Source organism: Saimiri boliviensis, chromosome 2, assembly GCF_048565385.1.
Source record: "Saimiri boliviensis isolate mSaiBol1 chromosome 2, mSaiBol1.pri, whole genome shotgun sequence".
Taxonomy (NCBI): Eukaryota; Metazoa; Chordata; class Mammalia; order Primates; family Cebidae; genus Saimiri; species Saimiri boliviensis.
The window spans coordinates 131,659,476-131,679,375 of NC_133450.1; the positions used below are offsets into that span (position 1 = coordinate 131,659,476).

Here is a 19,900-nt window from a genome sequence, read left to right on the forward strand (position 1 = left end):
GTTAGTGCTGCACTGGGAGAACACCTGGGCCCAGAGCCAGCAACAGGACGGGGCCACTGCCCTCACGCTTGTCCTGCAGGTCCGGCCCTGTGGTCCAGGACACCGAGGCGCGAGTAGCTCATTGAGCCCCAGCCCTTTGCTCAGCACTGCTGTGGGCCATGGGCAACTGCCCAGCACCCCCTGGCATCTGCCTGCCAGGCCCTGAGCCCAGCTGCACAGGCATGGGAAAGGGTGCACTGGCCCTGCTGAGCCCACCTGCTCCTCCCTGGCAGCCCTGGACACATCCAACGTGATGGTGAAGAAGCAGGTATTTGAACTACTGGCCGCCCTGTGCATCTACTCACCTGAGGGCCACGCGCTGACCCTGGACGCCCTGGACCACTACAAGGTGGGCGGCAGGGCCTGGGCTTGGACGTGTGGGGCCGCCGGCCTGGGCGTGCCCTGACCCCGGCCTCCCCACAGACGGTGTGCAGCCAGCAGTACCGCTTCAGCGTGGTCATGAACGAGCTTTCGGGCAGCGACAACGTGCCCTATGTGGTCACCCTGCTCAGCGTGATCAACGCCATCATCCTGGGCCCCGAGGACCTGCGCACACGCGCCCAGCTGCGGAACGAATTTATCGGTAACCACCCACCCCAGGCTGCTGGAGTGCCCACGCCTGCCCTCCTCTTGGCCAGCATATCACATGCGGCATGCCCCGGGTCTGCCACCACCTGCCCCTTCAGTGGATGCAGGCCTCAGAATGCCTGGGGGTCAACCCTGCACCGTTCTCAGCTGCGAGGCTGGCGGGCAGTGGAGAGGGATGGGGGCCTGATCCCTGTTTCCAGCCGGCCTGTTCTGGCCGTGAGCCCTGAATAAGCGGCACTGGGTATCCAGCACCAGGTCTCCCTGCTGGAGCCTCAGGGTCTCTGGAATCCTGTGGGTGTAGCAGAGCAGGGCCGGGTGCTCTGGGTGGCAGAAGTGAACCGGGGAAGGGAGGGGTGGCCTCCAAACCCTCTGACTCTGTCTGCTCCTTCCCAGGGCTGCAGCTGCTGGACGTCCTGGCTCGTCTACGGTGAGTGCCCACTGTGGCAGTCCTGCCAGCTGCCCCGTGCCCCTACTGCTCCCAAGGCCAGACCCACCTGCCCTTTGGATCCCAGCCACCTCACCGAAGCAGCACCTCCAGAGGGCAGGGAGGTGGTCCCACCCCACCCCTCCAAGTAGCCCCAGGGGTCCAGCAGGAAGGCAGGTCTCAGGCTAGAATCCAGCTCACTGTGCCCAGCAGCTGCCCACAGAAACTAGGGTTGCAGCGGCCGCAGAAAAGACAGAATGAGCTCACATCCTTTGCACACCGTGGATGGAGCTGGAGGCCGTGACCGTAAGTGAACCAACTGAGACACAGAAAATGGAATGCCGGCAAGTGGGAACGACACGGTGGTGCTGTAGACGCAAGATGGAGACAGCGGGCACGGGCTCCGGGGAGTCAAAAACCCCGCAGGGCACAGCGTTCACTGCTTGGTGTCAGCTCCTTCAGAACAGGGGTCCCCAACACCTGGGGCTGCAGACCGGTACCAGCCCTTGGCCTGTTAGGAACGGGGCCGAGCAGCAGGAAGTGAGCGGTAGGCGGGCATTCCTGCCTGAGCTCCGTCTCTGTCAGGTCAGCACAGCGTTCGAATCTCACAGGCGCTCGATTGCTACTGCGCATGCCCGTGAGGCACCCGAGTGCACTCCTCCTGAGAATCGAATGCCTGATGATCGGGGTGGGACAGTTTTATCCCGAAACCATTCCCCTCACCCCTGTCTGCGGAAAATTTGTCTTCCACAAAACCAGTCCCTAGTGCCAAAAAGGCTGGAGACCACTGCCCCAGAAGGCCAGTCCTCGGCATTACAGTCCACCGTGTGGCAAACACACACATGTGCCCCTGCGTCTAAAATAAAAATAAAAGTTTTTTAAAAAAGAAACTAGGGTTGCCAGGTACCATACGGGACATGCAGTGCATTCAAGTTTCAGATACACAAGTGTTTTAGTGCAAGTATATCCCAGATATTGCATGGGATATGCTTATGCTAAAAGTTATTCATTGTTTGTCTGAAATTCAAATTTAACGGGTACCCTGTAGTTTCATTTGCTAAATCCTGCAGCCCTGCTGGGAACCCACATGGCCGAGAACCTGTATCCCAGGCCTCAGTCAGAACTATACTCAGGTCAGGGTCCCAATGTGCAGGGAAGTCAGCTTGGAGGAGCCCATGGCTGGAGGGGCCAGGCGCAGTGGCTCACACCTGTAATCCCAGCACTTTGGGAGGCCAGCGGGCAGATCACTTGAGGTGAGGAGTTCAAGACCAGCCTGGCCAACATGGTGAGACCCCATCTCTACTAAAAGTACAAAACTAGCTGGGCATGGTGACGTGTGCCTGCAATCTCAGCTACTCAGGAGGCTGAGACAGGAGAATCACTGGAACCTGGGAGGTAGTGAGCTGAGGTCGCACCACCGCACTTCAGTGTAGGTGACAGGGCAAGACTCCATCTCAAAAAAGAAGGAAAAAAAGAAATGGCCTCATGCAAAGTTTGCCTGTGTGGGTGCCTGTGCCCCACCAGTGCGGGCTGAAGGGGGCTGGCCCTGACGGCAGAGAACTTGCTCATTGGCTAGACTGAGATGACTGGCAAGCCCTGGGCCCAGTGAACAGTCAGTTTCCTCCTGCTCAGGCCAGAGCCCCGCCCCTCCTGTGTCCACAAAGCCCTGTGGACCCACCTCGGAGTGGTCTTGACTGTGGCCGTGCAGCACCCAGAGAAGGACCTTCCTCCCCCGAGGCCATGGCCCCTTTCCATCATGTGCCATTTCCCCAGGCCTTGGTGCACGTTACCCTTTCCCAGGGGCGTGCAGCTGCCCGGTGACCTGGGGGCAGCCTGGCAGGGCGTGAGGTGCTGACCTGGGAGCTGCCACTCTTAGGCCACCATCCCTGGCTATGTGGGTCACATGTCAGCCACAACTGGCCACGGCCTGGCTCAGAGGCCCAGGTGGGCTGCACGGGGCAGATACACCGGCCCCAAGCCGGGCTGCCTGTCTGCCTGTCGGTGGAGGCGGCAGCAGGCTCAGCCCACCTGGCCCCTCCCACACAGAGACCTGGAGGACGCCGACCTGCTGATCCAGCTGGAGGCCTTTGAGGAGGCCAAGGCCGAGGACGAGGAGGAGCTGCTGCGAGTCTCCGGTGGGGTCGACATGAGCAGCCACCAGGAGGTCTTTGCCTCCCTGTTCCACAAGGTGGGCTGGGGGCTGGAGGGAGGAGGGCTGCCACCCCGGTGTAGGCTGTGGCCCTGAGGTCCAGGGGCTGGGCCTGGAGTGGCCCTCCCTGCCCTGGTCAGACCCTGCTATTACCTGGGCATGGTGCCAGCTCTGGGGTGAGATTCCAGGAAGGAGCAAGGGGCCAGGGGTCGGAAAGCTAGCTGGTGCTTGCAGCGGGCAGCCTGGGGGCTGGGCTGGACCCGGGGGCAAAGCCAGGGCCAAAGGACCCAGAAGTACGGGCCTCCAGGGACCAGGGCTGCCCAGTCCCCATCAGGCGAACTTCAGAGGCCTCAGGGCCTAGTGAGGGGCTGAGAGGCTGAATTCCCATCAGACTCGGCGCCCCCCCCCCCCCCCCCCCCCCCCCGTTCTCTGAACCTGGCAGCTCTCATCTGGCAAGTCTGAAGACATTTTTGGTTTCCACGGCTGGCCAGGAAGAGCTATCGGCATTGAGTAGGCGGAGACCAGGGGTTCTGTTTAACATCCCATAATGCACGGGACAGTCCCCCATGTCACCCATACCACAGTCGCCGAGGCTCTCATCTCTAGGGGTCCGTGGGAATGTGATGGGGGCCCTCAATCCGCCCAGAGGGGCCGGCTGCCGACCCACACCCCGCGCTCGCCCATCCAGGTGAGCTGCTCCCCGGTGTCTGCGCAGCTCCTATCCGTGCTGCAGGGCCTCCTGCACCTGGAGCCCAGCCTTCGCTCCAGCCAGCTGCTCTGGGAGGCCCTGGAGAGCCTGGTGAACCGGGCCGTGCTCTTGGCCAGTGACGGTGAGGGGCGGGAAGGGGTGTAGGCACAGCCTGGTGGGCAGACACTGGGGTCCTAGACCACGGGCAGAGGGACCTATCCTTGACCCCAGCCCATCCTCTGCCCAGGGGAGGTGGCCGCTTTTTCCTGCCTCCTCCTCAAGCCCCATCCCTCCCTCCCCTGCCCCCTTCTCCCTTAACCCTGGACACCCCCCACCGCAGCCCAGGAGTGCACCCTGGAGGAAGTGGTTGAGCGGCTCCTGTCCGTCAAGGGGCGGCCCCGACCAAGCCCCCTGGTCAAGGCCCATAAGAGCGTCCAGGCCAACTTAGGCCAGAGTCAGAGGGGCAGCTCCCCGCAAAATGCTGCAACCCCCAAGGCTGGCGTGGAGGGCCAACAGCCAGCAGCAGCCCCCACCTGCCAGCCTGTGGACCATGCCCAGAGCGAGAGCCTCCTGAAAGCTTCGCAGCCGAGAGCCCTGGAGCAGCAGGCGCCTACCCCGCCCCCACCTGTACCCCTGTTCCCTGGATCCAGTGCTGAGCCCCCTCCCCCTCCCCCACCCCCACCACCCCCCCTGCCCAGTATGGGGACTAAGGCCCTCCCAGTACCACCTCCACCCCCACCCCCACCCCTGCTAGGCCTGGGGTCCATGGCCCCCCCAGCACCCCCTCCACCACCACCCCTGCCAGGTGCTTGTGGGCCTCCACCACCTCCACCACTTCCAGGCATGGAATGCCCACCCCCACCCCCACCCCCGCTGCCTGGTATGGGCTGGGGCCCTCCCCCACCCCCACCTCCACCACTGCCCGGCACCTGCAGCCCCTCAGCGGCGGGAGACGAGGAGGTCATCGTGGCCCAGGTGGACCACAGCTTGGGCTCAGCCTGGGTCCCCAGCCATCGGCGGGTGAACCCACCCACACTGCGCATGAAGAAACTGAACTGGCAGAAGCTGCCATCCAATGTGGCACGTGGTGAGGGTCCCCAGGCCCCAGAGGGAAGCTTCCCCTAGGACGAGGGCTGGGCCCTGCTGGGGAGAGGGGCAGGTGGCACGTGGAATTTGTCTGCGTGTCCTGCCTGTGCATGGCCAGGGCAGCCTGGCCCCTGCTCCGGGCTCAGCGCCTGTGGTTGAGGTGGGGAGGGGGGAGGAGCAGAGTGGGGGTGACCTCTGAGGGACCCCTCCACACGCTCCTGTGGGCCAGTGCTCAGGTAGGGTACCTGCTGCATGTTGGATCTGCTGGGCCCCAGGCAGGGCATCCTGAGACCCTCTGGGAGGCCTGCCTGCTGGATCGCCAACCCCGGGGCTGCCCGATTCTCACAGGCTGTGTCCCTGCCCTACAGAGCACAACTCCATGTGGGCGTCCCTGAGCAGTCCCCACGCCGAGGCCGTGGAGCCCGACTTCTCCAGCATCGAGCGGCTCTTCTCCTTCCCTGCAGCCAAGCCCAAGGAACCTGCCACCGCAGCCGCCCCAGCCAGGAAGGAGCCCAAGGAGGTGGGGACGGGGAGGGGACTCAGACCAGGGCTGCCTGCCTGGCCACCCTCTGGTACCAGCCTGTTGGGCGGGGGGTTTTCCAGATCACTTTCCTTGATGCCAAGAAGAGCCTGAACCTCAACATCTTCCTGAAGCAATTTAAGTGGTGAGTGAGGGAGGTGGCCCCCCTCCCTGGCCACAGAGCCTCGCTGCCACGTGAGCCTCCTGACGTGGGCCCGGCAGTGCCCTCTGCAGGCCACCATGGGAAGTGCACACTGCATCCCCTAGGCAGGAGGGTAACAGCGGCACGCCGCCCCAGCTAGGGGCTACCCAGGCTCCCAGGGAGAGAGCGCTGGGACCTCCCCACAAAGCCACAGATAAGCAGTGGCTAAACCAGGGCGAGGACCTGGGCCCTGACCCTCAGCCCCGGAGTCCCTTCCTGCTGCGGGTGTCCGTCTCTGGCCCCTGAGGGAGCTGGCTGGACCTGACTTTCCTGCCTCGCCTGAGCAGGGCCCGTGGAGGGAAAGCGAGAGTGGGAGTCAGCCTGGGTGCCTTCCTGCCCTGGTCCCACCTGCCCTGGCCACCCCATGGCTGCGAGGGGAGACCCTGCCGGATGGGGTCCCAAGGACGCTGGGTGGGGGTGACTCATCCCTCACCCACCCCTGCCCGGTCCTCTCCCGGCTCCAGCTCCAATGAGGAGGTCGCTGCGATGATCCAGGCCGGGGACACCACAAAGTTTGATGTGGAGGTTCTCAAACAGCTCCTTAAGCTCCTTCCGGAGAAGCACGAGGTGAGGGGACCCCCACGCCAAGCAAGGGCAAGGCCGTCCGGGAGCTCCCAGTGGGGAGACCGAGAAGGAAGTGCCCCAGCCCCGCCTCTGCCCTGAGCCACGAGCCACAGCGGGCTGTGGTGGGCAGCGGAGGGGCTGAGGCCGGCGGGCAGTCCTGGAGGGCGGAAGCTGGCGTGGGGGATCCCACATGGGGTCGTCCTCCCGGCAGATTGAAAACCTGCGGGCCCTCACAGAGGAGCGAGCCAAGCTGGCCAACGCCGACCAGTTCTACGTCCTCCTTCTGGCCATTCCCTGGTGAGCACGGCTGCCCTCAGACCCCAGGGCCCAGGCCCCAGATGGGAGAGCAGGGATAGAGAGCAGGGCCCAGCCAGGGAGGGGAAGGGGCCTCTAGGAGCAGCCTGGCAGCTGTCGGCCTTTTAAACGTCACTCGAGCCCCACCCCCAGCCCTTCCCTTCAAAGAGTGAGGCTGGAGGCCTGTGCAGGGCCTGGGTCCCGCTCTAGGCCGGCTGGGTAGGGCACCTCCTGGACGGGGCAGATGGTGGAAACCCCCTCCCTTTGCCCACCGTCCAAGCCAGAGCCCTGTGCTGACTGCCCCTCTGGCAGGGGCAGGTAGGGGTACGGGCCACTGACCCCTGGCTGTGCCATCCCCAGCTACCAGCTGCGAATCGAGTGCATGCTGCTGTGCGAGGGCGCGGCCGCCATGCTGGACATGGTGCAGCCCAAGGCCCAGCTGGTGCTGGCTGCCTGCAAAAGTGAGTGGGGCCAGGCGGGGGGCGTGTGCAGGAGGAACAGGCCTCTGAACCTGGGGCAGGGGCTGCCGGGGCCCCTGATACTGCCAGAATCTCAATGGCTGTGGAGAGCACCCGAGGGTGCCAACCTTTACCACACTCCGAAACCTCCCTGCTGCCACCACCTTGGACACACCCGCTGGATGCACAGACATGCATGTCCACTGCCACTCCCAGGCACGTGCACACACAGACACAGGCACACAAGCACAGTCACACACATGCACACAAGACGTAGACGCACGTACACGACCCTGCACACACACACACACACACACACACACACACACACACACCCTCACACATGTGTACAGGCACATGCACACACACAGGCACCATCTCTGAAAGAGGAATCAGTGGGGACCTGCCACGGCCCTTGGGCAGGGAGGGGGCAGGTGCGGCCCACCGAGGCACAGCTTGCATCTGTCAGGCGCACCGGGAGTCCACTCCCATCGGCGGAGGGTTTGCAGCCCCCGGGCCCTGCCCTGTGTCCCTCGCGTGCTGGGCTGAGCCTGGGGAGGAGCCAGGGAGGGCAGGGGCGCTGGCAAGCAGGACCACGCCCCACACCAGGGCATAGGGCCTCCGAACCAACAGCCCCTCTCCAGCCCTGGCTGCCCCTACAGGCCTGCTCACTAGCCGCCGGCTGCCCATCTTCTGCCAGCTGATCCTGAGGATTGGGAACTTCCTCAACTATGTAAGTCAGGGGCAGCCCCCCCAGCCCGCCCAGCCCACCTGGGGCTGGCAAGACTCACTCTCTGCCCCCCACAGGGCAGCCACACCGGTGACGCCGACGGTTTCAAGATAAGCACGTTGCTGAAGCTCACGGAGACCAAGTCCCAGCAGAACCGCGTGACGCTGCTGCACCATGTGCTGGAGGTAGGCGTGGTGGTGGGCACCAGTGGGGGCACGATGGCAGGGCTTCCAGTGCCCCGGACCTGCAGTGCAGAGGTGTAGCGGTCATACCCCCATGGCCACCGCTCAGGACCCCGTCTGCAGCCAGCAGCCTCAGTCAGAGCTGCGCATGGCCCCGCCCAGCACGCCTCCTTCCTTCCTGCAGCACGGGTCCCCTGTATCCCCAGGATACCTGCCCCTGGTCTCGGGGGACAGTCCCTAGGAAAAGCAGAAACGTCACAAAGTCATAGCCAGGCCCAAGGGAAAGATGTGAGGGTCTGGAGTGCTGGGGGTTTCGGACTTTAATTGCTAAGGGTTAAAGCTAAGGGGTGGGGCAGGGCATCCCCAGGCTGAGAGTGTGGCCACCGTGGAGCTCACTGGACATGTCCCTTTGCAGGAAGCAGAAAAGAGCCACCCTGACCTCCTGGAGCTGCCCCGGGACCTGGAGCAGCCTTCGCAAGCAGCAGGGTAGGCAGCTCCTGCCAGCCCACCCCCCTCAGCAGGGCCCAGGCAGCTCCTGCCTGCCCACTCCCCTCAGCAGGGCCCAGGAAACTCCTGCCAGCCCACCCGTCAGCCAGGCGTGGGCCCCAAATTCCATCCCCAGCCAGTGAGGTAGCTGCCCGCCAGGGCTGGGTCTCACAGCTTCGACTCAGCCCCACCACCCCTAGGAGCCCTGGCCAATAGTGTGCTTTCCTTTTGGGACAGGACCGTGTCTGCCATGGCCTGTCCCCTTCTGAGGCAGGGGCTGGCCGGGTCAGGGTCACACTGGGGGTAGGTCTAATACAGCCCATTCACAAGGTGAACCTTCATGACAGCCGTGTCATGGCCTCAGGCCTCAGGCCTCCCTCACTATACAGATGAGGAAACTGAGACTCAGAAGAGCAATGTCACTTCCCAGATCACACAACACAGGCAGGAAGGCAGCCTGGGCCCCCCACTACACATCCTGGATCCCCCACTACACATCCTGGATCCCCCCATTACACAGCCTGGACCCCCCCACTGCACAGCCTGGACCCCCACTACACAGCCTGGAACCGCCACTACACAGCCTGGAACCCCACTACACAGCCTGGTCCCCCCACTACACAGCCTGGATACCCCACTACACAGCCTGGACCCCACCACCACACAGCCTGGACCCCCCCACTACACAACCTGGACCCCCACTACACAGCCTGGGCCCCCCACTGTGCAGCCTGGATCCCCCACTGCACAGCCTGGACCCCCAACTGCACAGCCTGGACCCCCCACTGCACAGCCTGGACCCCCACTACACAGCCTGGAACCCCCACTACACAGCCTGGAACCCCCCACTACACAGCCTGGGCCCCCCACTACACAGCCTAGGCCCCCAGCACAGGGTGCTTCCCGGGCCCCACCTGCCCTGGAAGGTTCTCTGGCTCAGGAGCTGCCCAGCCTTGGGGAGAGCCAGGCAAGCGGGAGAGGCCGACCATTCGGGTCCCCTCCCAGATGCTCAGAGAGCTGCAGGTGGCACGGCATGGGAGGGGGAGGGGCTCAGAGTGCAGCCTGCAGTGTGCACAGTGGGGCATGGGGGTCATGCAGGGGAGGGGCTCCCCTGTCCCAGCGAGGCTGGACATCAGCTGTTGCTGTCTGCCCTGCCCGGCCCTTCTCACCTTTCAGGATCAACCTGGAGATCATCCACTCAGAGGCCAGCTCCAACCTGAAGAAGCTTCTGGAGACGGAGCGGAAGGTGTCTGCCTCGGTGGCCGAGGTCCAGGAGCAGTACACCCAGCGCCTCCAGGCAAGCGGGCACCTGGGCTGGGGCTGGGGCTGGCAGGAGCCGTAGCCCTCATAGAAAGAGCAGGGCAGCCGGGCGCGGTGGCTCAAGCCTGTAATCCCAGCACTTTGGGAGGCCGAGGCGGGTGGATCACGAGGTCGAGATATCAAGACCATCCTGGTCAACACGGTGAAACCCCGTCTCTACTAAAAATACAAAAAACTAGCTGGGCATGGTGGCGCGTGCCTGTAATCCCAGCTACTCAGGAGGCTGAGGCAGGAGAATTGCCTGAGCCCAGGAGGCGGAGGTTGCGGTGAGCCGAGATCGCGCCATTGTACTCCAGCCTGGGTAACAAGAGCGAAACTCCGTCTCAAAAAAAAAAAATAAAAAGAAAGAGCGGGGCAGGTGAGCAGCCGTGCAGTCTGGCTCCAGGGTGGATCCCAGGTGTGCGCAGTCAGGGTACGCGCCCCTGCTCCTTGTCTGAGACCACTGTCCTCAGGGCCTGTCCCTGCGGCCGCCACCCTCCCGCAGCTCAGGGCCTTGCCCAGCTGGTGCCCGCAGGGCTCTCACGAGGCTGTCACATGCCCTTGCTCCCAGGCCAGCATCTCGGCCTTCCGGGCACTGGACGAGCTGTTTGAGGCCATCGAGCAGAAGCAGCGGGAGCTGGCTGACTACCTGTGCGAGGACGTCCAGCAGCTGTCTCTGGAGGACACGTTCAGCACCATGAAGGCCTTCCGGGAACTCTTCCTCCGCGCCCTGAAGGTGGGGGCAGCCCCGCACGGCACAGCCTGTCTGGCTAGAGCGGGGTCCCGAGGCCCCCGGCCTTCCTCCAGCAGGATGGGCAGAGTCACACTTCGTCAGGTGGACACGGCCACGTGGGCCCTGCCCTGCCACAGCTCAGGGAGGGGGACACGCAGGCCCACGGAGCCCCTGGGGGATGCCTTGCTGGGGTGACGGGGTCACATCTGCCGGTGCAGGAGAACAAGGACCGGAAGGAGCAGGCAGCCAAGGCAGAGAGGAGGAAGCGGCAGCTGGCGGAGGAGGAGGCGCGGCGGCCGCTGGGAGAGGACGGGAAGCCTGGTGAGGCCGGGCCACCGGCGGGGCAGGGAGCGGGCAGCTCTGGGGTCCTTGTCTGTGCCCCAACCTCCCTCCCCCACCACCCCCAACCCTGTAGGTGGGCTTGTTTCCTGTGCCGCTCCCTGACTGTCCCACGATCCTCAGTCAGGAAGGGGCCCAGGAAGCAGGAGGAGGTGTGCGTCATTGACGCCCTGCTGGCTGACATCAGGAAAGGCTTCCAGCTGCGGAAGACGGCCCGGGGCCGCGGGGACGCCGAGGGGGGCAGCAAGGCAGCCTCCGTGGATCCCCTAAGGGCCACAGAGCCCGGTAAGAACCTCTCCCACTCCTTCCTTATGGTCCCCTTGCCAGTGTCCCTGCCCTCCTCCAGGAAGCTCTCCTGACTTCACTGGAAAGCCCTCTCCTCTCCCCGGGCCACCCTGGAGGCTCCTAAGACTGGGGACAGCTGAGGGGGCAGGCGGCCGCTCAGCCCTCATCCCTCCCTCGGATCCCTCCAGCTCTCCACCGTTACCACGGGCCCTGCCCCGGTGCTGGTCCTGAGCGATGAGGTCAGGCCCACTGACCGTTGCCCCTGGGCTCAGAGGGGGCAGGAAAGGCAGACTGCAGGCCCTGGTGGGAGGGCCCCATTCCTGGGGTGGCTGGCTCGGGGTGCTGAGGATGGCATGGCCCATTGTCCCCTGCCCTGCCACAGTGTAGACAGACCAGGGACACTGAGGCCAGGCCCTGCTCTGAGGCATCACAGGAAGCTTCCTGGGGAGGAGGCTTTGCAGGGCGTTGAGGTAGACAGCAGGATGGAGGAGGCTGCGGTTGGGCCGGCTTGGGAGCAGGGTGCCTGCCCTTCACTGCCATGTCCCTCCAGCCATAGTGGCCACTGGCGACCCTGCAGGAGACCCTGTGGATGGCACGCGCTACCCCACCTCTGAGCCCAGCCTTGATGCTGCAGTGGCCAACAAGCCCCGGGCCTGGGACCTTGTGGACGCCGGGACCCACTGCCCTCAGCCCACCCTGGAGCAGTCCGGGGAGGGTGGTCCCCGGCCCCTGGAGAGGCGTTCTTCCTGGTACGTGGATGCCAGTGAGGACCTAACCACCGAGGACACCCACTGCCCCCAGCCCTTGGAGGGGGCCTGGCCGGTGACTCTGGGAGATGCTCAGGCCCTGAAGCCCCTCAAGTTCTCCAGTGACCAGCCCCCGGCGGCTGGAAGTTCAAGCCAGGATGCCGAGGATCCCACCGCCTTGCTGGGCGTCCTCCAGGCTGAGGCCGGCAGCACGAGCCAGGGTCGGGAGGACACTGTCAGACCCCCGACGGCAGGCCTGGGTGGAGACAGGGATGAGGACGAGGAGGACACGGCCCCAGAGTCCGCGCTGGACACATCACTAGACAGGTCCTTCTCTGAGGATGCGGTGACCGACTCCTCGGGGCCCAGCACACTCCCCAGGTCCCGGGGCCGGGCCTCAAAGGGGACCGGCAAGCGAAGGAAGAAGCGCCCCTCAAGGAGCCAGGAAGGTAACTCAGGGAGGGGCCCCGGGCACCGTCCCACACCAGGACGCTGGCGCCCAGCCGGTCCCTCCCCTTCCCCACTGGGCACTGCAGGCTCCAGCTGCACCCAGGAGAGGTGGCTTGGGCGCGGCCTGTGAAAGGAGGTGGCAGCGCTTCCCGGAGGGCAGCTTTAGGGCTGCTGAGACCCGTGCGGCTGTTCGCCAACCCACCTTTGTGCCACCTCCATTAGGGAGTAGGGGCAGACACCGGGCACAGGGCACCAGTCCCGGGCAAGCGGCTGCCATGAGTGTCAGCAGCCAGAGAACCGTGCCGCCCTCAGAGGGTGTTGGCATGCCTAGCCCGGCCCCACCAGCCCAACCCGCTCCACTCCAAGCCAGGGTTGCTCCTGTGAGATAAGCCATTGAGTGCATTTCTTTTATTTGAAAGCAGAGGTTGCCCCTGATTCTGATGCTAATAAAACCGAAAGACTGTGTGTGATCAACTAAGGTAGGTGTCCCCGGCCCGCTCCGCTCCGGGGCTAACAGCAGCTGCAGGGCAGGGGCGGAGCTTGCTGCTCAAACGCCTCCGCCTCTGGGACACTAACCTGGCTTCTCTCCGACGGACCGCCTGGTGTGGCCTCGCCTCTCCCTTGCTGCTGGTGGTGGGCTCCCCCTTCTGTCCCCTCCCTCTCTGCAGGTCACCTGCTCACCCAGTGTCTCCCCTGGGCAAGAGGCATCATCAGCGCTGGCTCTGGGCATGTGGGCCCCGAGAGGGCGGGTGGCAGGGCCAGCCGGCTCCCTCAGCGAGCAGGATCCGGAGGCCCCAGGGCAAGGGTGGGACCTCCTGGCTGGCAGGACAGGCTGAGGTGGCTCCTGTCTGGTGTCCTGGCCCTAACTGCAGTGCCAGTAACCCTTTGGCCTTCCTGCTGTCTGTCGGTGGAATTCAGTCTGAGTGGGTCAGTGGGGTGGGGCCTCCTGGGGCATGTCCCCAGCAGTCTGTGAGGAGATAGGGAGGGTCCCAGGAGTAGACAAACCAGGGACAAGGACCCTGCAACCCCTCCTGCCGGACGGGGGTGTCCCCTTACCCTGCGGCCATGGGTGGGACTGTGGAATGCAGATGACTCCCAGCGCACCCCGCGTCCTCTGGGAGGGCCCCCGCCGGTCAGCCAGCCACACCATCCACAGGGCTGGAGAGGCTGATGCGTTCAGCTAGAGAGATGGCCTGTGCCGGGGGGAGGAGGAACCGGAGCAGAGACCCAGAAGGTCCAGCCCGGCCAGTTGTGAGCTCTGTGAGCCCAGGTCGTGGGGCCTCCAGCACCTCCAGCCTGGCTCAGAGAGAGCCCAGTGTCCGTGCCCTGCGGATATGCTAGGGCTGGGGCGGGGGCTAGACTCAAGGTGCACACCTGAGGTCTGCTGGTGCCGTCAGAGCCCAGAGCAGCCATGAGCCCAGAGAAGCTTCTCTGGACATTTGTCCTCGCTGTTGGGGCACAGCCTGCACCCTGGGTCCCAGCTTTTGCTTCCGGGGTCATCTTCCAAGTGTGGCCCTCTGGTGTGAAACACCCACATGTATTTTTTAGAAAGGTGCTGGCATCTCCCTTAGAGGCTGGAACTTGGACTTGCTGGCCCTGGGTGCAAGGAGCAGGGCAGCATGCGGGCCTGGGGCCGGCAGCCATGTGTGACAGTGCTTCGGTGACAGGTGGACGCACCCAGTGCCGCTCCACGCTCCACCCGGTTCCCTCCTGGACCTGCTGCACGTGCTTGGCGTCCACCCACCCCAGCCCCTGCCGTGAAGGCGGCTGAGGGCAGGAGGAAGGAATTCTGCCCTTTTCTCCCTAGCTTTCTTTTATTTTTTGAGACAGCATCTCAATCTGTCACCCAGGCTGCAGTGGCATGATCTTGGCTCACTGCAATCTCCACCTCTGCGGTTCAAGTGATTCTCCTGCCTCAGCCTCCTCAGTAGCTGGGACTACAGGCATGTGCCACCACACCCAGCTAAATTTTTTTTTTTTTTTTTTTTTTTTTTTTTTTTTTTAGTAGAGACTGTGTTACCATGTTGGTCAAGATGGTCTCAAACTCCTAAGCTCAGGTGATCCGCCCACCTTGGCCTCCCAAAGTGCTGGGATTACAGGTGTGAGCCACCACGACTGGTCTTTTTTTGGGGGGAGGGACAGAGTCTCACTCTATCATCCAGGCTGGAGTGCCGTGGTGCAACCTCAGCTCACTGCAACCTCCACCTTCTGGGTTCAAGTGATTCTTGTTTCTTAGCCTCCCGAGTAGCTGGGACTACAGGAGTGTACCACCACACCTGGCTAATTTCTTTATATTTTTAGTAACGACAGGGTTTCCTCATGTTGGCCAGGCTGGTAAACGCCTGACCTCAGGTGATCCACCCACCTCAGCTTCCCAAACTGCTGGATTACAGGCGTGAACCACCGTGCCGGGCCCCCAACTTTTTATTTAGAAAATCTTCAACACCGCGGGAAATTGCACAGAGATCAGAATGACTAACACCTTCTCCCCAAAATTGCAAACGTTTGCCAAAAATACCAAAATGGTGACCATTTTGCTACACTGCCCCCCTCCAGCTGAGCCATTTGAGAGTCCCTTACAAACATCATGGCACTGGACCCCTAAACTGGCCCACAGTCACCTCCTGGGAGCACAGCATCCTCCCTAGTGCCACTGGGCAGGGCGGGCTCCAGCGGCGCTTCACAGCCACGCGCTTCTGAGATTCAGTCCCAGTGCAGATGTGCCAGTTGTCCCAATAATTCATTTTCTAGTTGTTGCTTTGTTGTTTTTTGAAAATGAGATACTATCTAGAATCACATGCTGTGTTTGGTTGTCATATCGCTTCAGTCTTTTTTGTTCTAGAACATTCCTGCCCCTTTTTGTCTCGTATGACATTGAGATTCTGGAAGACACCTTCACTTTGGGTTTGCCTGATTGCTCCCCCCAAGTTGGACCAGGTTGAGTTCTGGGGCAGGAGTTCTACCCCAAGGGACGCCATGTCCTCTGCGGCTGGGTGGGGCCGTTCATGGCAGCAGTACTGACCGCGGCTAGGGGGGTGGCTTCTTTTATTTTTTTTATTGTTTTATAAGATGGGGGTTTCACCATGTTGGTCAGGCTGGTCTTGAACTCCCGACCTCAGGTGATCCGCCCGGCTTGGCTTCCAAAGTGCTTGGATTACAGGCGTGAGCCCCCGCGCCCGGGCGGGGGTGGTTTCTGAACCTCCCACCACATGAGCACCACGCTGTCTGTGCTCAGTAAGCCCCTGCGGTGACCCATGGACTAACCGCTGCAGCCTCCTCCACGTGTCCCCCTCTCCCCTGCCCTTTCGTGAGTTTTGAACGTGCAGTAATCCATCACTGTCACTGCCATGCATTTGATGGGACCAGTGGGGGCCCTTGACCCACGGCCCCTGAGTGCTTCCTATCTCTGGCACAAGCCCCTGCTCCCAGCTCACCCTGGGCTTGCTGACTGCCCACCCCTGCCCAGGCCTTGGTCTTGGCCATTTCTCCGGGTTCCCTGAGTGGGGGATGATGTTGAAATCCCTCTTTGAGGGATCGTTTTGGATAGTTTTTGGTTTCTTGCTCCGTCTCTTTAGAGCAGTGGTTCCCAAACCCCACCTGCCCTGTTCCACTGGGAAGCTGGGACACCCTCTGGCACTGGGGTGGCAGTGGGGGTAGGCAGTCAGACAAGGGCCAAGCGAGGGCCCCTGGACCAGAAAATGAAGAGGGTGTCTCGGGCAGGAGACCTGTGAGGCCATCTGGGTGGCGGGAGCTGTGGGGGCAGGGCTGAGCGCCCTCAGCAGCCCACTGGAGAAAGCACGGCTGAGGTCCTCATGTGGGGCCCAGGGCCCAATGTGGAGGCGATGGAGGGCTCCAGGTGGTGGCAGTGGGGATTAATGAGCATAGACAGTGTGCAGCCTGGGTCTGAGACATGGGATGGAGGGACGGGCCACTGAGACTCCCCATCTCAGCAAAAAGGAGACAGGCTTAGGGTGCCACGCCTTGCCAAAACCCAGCCTGGCCAGTCTGTCCCGGCACCTTCCACTCATAAGTCCTGCTGCTCCAGAGAAAGCCTGGGGTCAAAGTGGACCTGAGATGCATGGCACAACCTGCTGGACAGTGGCGATGAAGGGTTCAGGGACCTGAGGACCCAGAAGTGGACACCTGGTGTTATACCCAGCAGAGCTGCTCCTAATGATGTCATTTCTCCTCTCTCCTTATAGGCCTCAGGCCCAGGCCCAAGGCCAAGTGAGAGAGCCCTGGCCAGGCCGCTGGACATGCTGTCATTCTGCTGAGAGAGGCTCTTCTGGGGCCGGGCTGGGACTGGGCCCCGGAAACCAAACTCCGTGCCTTACCCAGCCGGGGCCCTCCTGGAGCCTTCCTGGAGTGTTGTGGCTGGGACCCCGACAGGTACCGGTGTCCCACCAGGCCCGGTGCCCTCCTGGACCGCCTGCACACGCCAGCCTCCTGCTTGCTTCCTAAAGGCGACCCTGGCCCACACCCGCATGCACCCGGTGCGGCCTGCCCAGGGCCAGTGGGGGCTGCATCCCACCTGTGCCCGCCACGGCCCTGCCTGCCCTACAGCCCAGTGGGGTTTAATCAAAACGCGATGCTTTGTGAATCTTTAAAGCTCAGAGGTGGCCGAGTTGGGGGCCCTGGGCCGGGGCAGGCTGGCAGGCAGTGCCATGGCAGGCCAGGGTCCCTTCCTGTGGGGTCTGGCCCCATCCCAGCATGTCCAGCCCCTGAAGTTGGGGGAAGGGGATCTGCCTTCGATGCCACTGCCAGGCCAATGCCCCGCAGCTGAGACTTGGCTGCACTTCAACAGAAAACCCCTCCCAGTGCCCGCTGCCCAGGGTGGGTGGGCCCTGGGGGCAATACAGGTCCCACCTGAGGGGCTGCAGGGTGACACCCAGCAGCCACCGCCCCATCACTGCCCACTCAGCAAGGGCAGCCTACCCGAGCCTGCCCCTTGCCAGGTGTGTGCCCTGAGGCTGGTGGCTAGACACATGGCCAATAAAAAGCAGATGTAGCCCCGTGTGCGCCTGTGGTGTTCAGAGGCTGTGGGGGTGGGCGGCAGACGCAGGCACGCAGAGACATGGTGGGCACTGGACAGGCCCCGTATGAGCATTCACCGCTGAGGGTCCCAGATCATGTGTGAGCATTCACCACTGAGGGTCCCCAGATCACGTGTGAGCATTCACCACTGAGGGTCCCCAGATCACGTGTGAGCATTCACCGCTGAGAGTCCCCAGATCACGTGTGAGCATTCACTGCTGAGGGTACCCCAGGCTAGGGGTTGTCCCTCAAGCCCTCAGGAGGCAGTGAGAAGCACCTAGAACAGGGCAGACCCAATGAACAGCACCCAACAGTGGTGAGATGGGTGCAGCTCTACAGGGGTGTAATGGACAAGCCGCCAGGCTCACTGTTAAGTGTGTGCTGTGATGGCATTTGCTTTCCAGCAGATCAAGGTTGTGTAGTGATCCACTTTTAGACTCTCTCTGTCACCCCAAGAAGTCCTCTGGAACCCATCAGTCCCACCTTCTCCCCGAGCTCCTCCCCAGCCCTGGCAGCCGGTGACCTGAGCTCCGGACGCTCCCGGGTCCTTCGGCGTGTTTTCAGGCTCCATCCTCGCTGCGGGCGGCCTCGGAACCCCGTTCCGCTTTACGGCTGAAGCACACTCCGTTGCATGCGTGACCGCACTGTTTGTCCACTCTTCCGTCTGCGGACATCTGTGTTGCTTCCAGTTTGGGGCTTTAGTGAATCCTGCTGCTGTGGACATCCGCATCGTCTTCGTGCAGATGGAGTTTTCATTTCTCTGGGTAGATTCTAGCAGAGGAACACTTGGGCGACCTGCTAAGTTTATGTTTAACTTCTTAAGAAACTGCCAAACTGTTTTCCAAAGCAGCTGCACCATTTTTCGTTCCCGTCTGTGCTATTGTTTTTAAGTTAAATAGCTCAACACCTCCCCGGCCCACCTCCACCCCTCCACACACACACACAGATCTGCCAGAAACACTGTACTGTGGAGTACTGGGCGAGGTCACCTGCAGGGTCACCTGCAGCAAGTGAGGCCATGGCCCCTCCTGCCTGGAGAGGTGGGGCTGGGGACCCTGTGATAGGAGGAGGGGCTGCCTCTCTTGGAGCCTGGTTTTTCCTCTGTTTCATGAGAAGTCAGTTGAGTGGGCTTCAGCCAGCAAAGGAGCCAAAAAGATGAGAGGTCTGGGTGTGCCTTGCACAGTGAGGCTTCGTAGCTGCAAGTGTGTGTGCAGGCGGCTGTGGGTGTCTGTGTCCTGGACCACCGTGTTCGATGGTCCCACAGGGAGGTGTGGCCCCCAAAGAGTGGAAAGCACAGGTGGACAAGCCCATGCACCCTAGTTCTTGCTCAAGGGGACACATTGAAACCGCAGGGGCCAGGTGGATAGCCCCAAGCTCCGTGGCTCCCGTGCCGCCCACCACCTGGGGACAGGCCCACTGTGGGGGTTGTGGGGTGGGGGTGTTCTAATTTGGGCTGGGCCGTGTGACTGGCAGGGTCCCCAGCTGTTGGGCCTGGGTAGGGCTGTTTTTAGAAAAGGCCCAACTCCCTGCCCCAACCCTGGCCCGTGGCTATTTATAGTCGGGGCCTGGGGAAGTCGGTGAGTCACTACCGTTCGCCTCTGCAGGGTCAGTCCAAGTCCCCTTGGTGTGGTGGTGACCCCCCAGACTCCCAAGCCTCTATGAGACATCTGCTAGCCCAGAGCCGCAGGTGTCCCCAGGAAGGGCTCAGAGCTGGTGGCCCCCGCCAGGCCTTGGAAGCACCCCTTTGTCTGATGGTACTCTGTGGTTCCTGGTGGCATTTAACACTGTCAGTTTCTCTCATCTGGAAACAAACCTCCCATGACCCTCTTGGTTTGTCCTGCTGCAGTCCGCCTCTTCCCCACCTGCACAGCTAATGCTGTGCCCCAAATTCCCTCCTTGACACCCCCAGGCCCACTGACCCACCCTCGGGTGCACCCCCTGTTCAGCAGGATCCAGGTTCTGCCAAACCTCGGAGCCCTCCAGCCCTGCTCCAGCCCCTTCCCAAGCTGGGGGTGGTGGTCTGCTCACCCCCACCGGCTGTCACCCCCAGGACGGCACTAGGAAGGTGGAGAATGTCCAGTTCAGGCATGAAGACTGTATTTCCTCCGAGGCCCCCTTACTGCTTGGAACCCACATAACGGCCTTTTCCCCGCAACGATGCCGAGGGAGAGGAAGTGTCAGTGTGCCCAGTGGAAGAAGAGGGGTCTGGGGACTTAAGAGCAGGCGCGGGAGGCCAAGCTGCGAACAACCCCTCTCCCCCAGGCTGGGGCAGGCAGGCGCCCAGAGAGGAGGGGTGGGGAGGCTGCAGGGAGGGGTGGGCAGTGGTGTCCTCGGCGGCACCTGAATCACTAACTCAGTGTGAGGGACCTTTGCCCTGACAGGCCCAAGCTCCCCTCCCTTCCTCATGGGGAGTGTCCCATCTCCATGGGCTCCCTGTCACTGGCCTTGGGGTTGCCCCAAAGCCCAAGGAGCCTGGTGACTCCAGGCTGTTTGGGCAACTGAGAACCCTCAGGGAGGGAGGCAAGGGCCCTGCCTCCCTGCCCCAGGACCCTTCTGGCCACCAGAGCTAGCTTCCTCCAAGCCTCATCCACTAAGGAGGGGTGG

General features: G+C 62.7%; 1 protein-coding gene across 4 annotated transcripts in view; it reads left to right on the forward strand.

Moving 5' to 3' along the window:
- INF2 (inverted formin 2) overlaps positions 1-17,278 on the forward strand; it is a 29,857-nt gene extending 12,579 nt beyond the window's left edge. For 2 of the 4 annotated variants that reach the window (XM_039462905.2, XM_039462903.2), the window contains exons 3-23: positions 273-388; positions 463-622; positions 1,021-1,054; positions 3,098-3,239; positions 3,889-4,030; positions 4,229-4,975; positions 5,343-5,494; positions 5,578-5,639; positions 6,161-6,263; positions 6,472-6,557; positions 6,915-7,015; positions 7,675-7,745; positions 7,820-7,927; positions 8,340-8,410; positions 9,587-9,707; positions 10,281-10,445; positions 10,661-10,763; positions 10,905-11,066; positions 11,617-12,261; positions 12,685-12,741; positions 16,465-17,278. In XM_039462905.2, the coding sequence (XP_039318839.1) occupies positions 273-388; positions 463-622; positions 1,021-1,054; positions 3,098-3,239; positions 3,889-4,030; positions 4,229-4,975; positions 5,343-5,494; positions 5,578-5,639; positions 6,161-6,263; positions 6,472-6,557; positions 6,915-7,015; positions 7,675-7,745; positions 7,820-7,927; positions 8,340-8,410; positions 9,587-9,707; positions 10,281-10,445; positions 10,661-10,763; positions 10,905-11,066; positions 11,617-12,261; positions 12,685-12,740 (3,347 nt within the window). In that variant the 3' untranslated portion in view covers position 12,741; positions 16,465-17,278. Of the gene's footprint in view, positions 1-272; positions 389-462; positions 623-1,020; positions 1,055-3,097; positions 3,240-3,888; positions 4,031-4,228; positions 4,976-5,342; positions 5,495-5,577; positions 5,640-6,160; positions 6,264-6,471; positions 6,558-6,914; positions 7,016-7,674; positions 7,746-7,819; positions 7,928-8,339; positions 8,411-9,586; positions 9,708-10,280; positions 10,446-10,660; positions 10,764-10,904; positions 11,067-11,616; positions 12,262-12,684; positions 12,742-16,464 lie in introns of those variants that run through there. The other 2 variants (XM_039462904.2, XM_074394378.1) reach the window with 2 other exon arrangements.
- Positions 17,279-19,900: the final 2,622 nt, after the last annotated feature.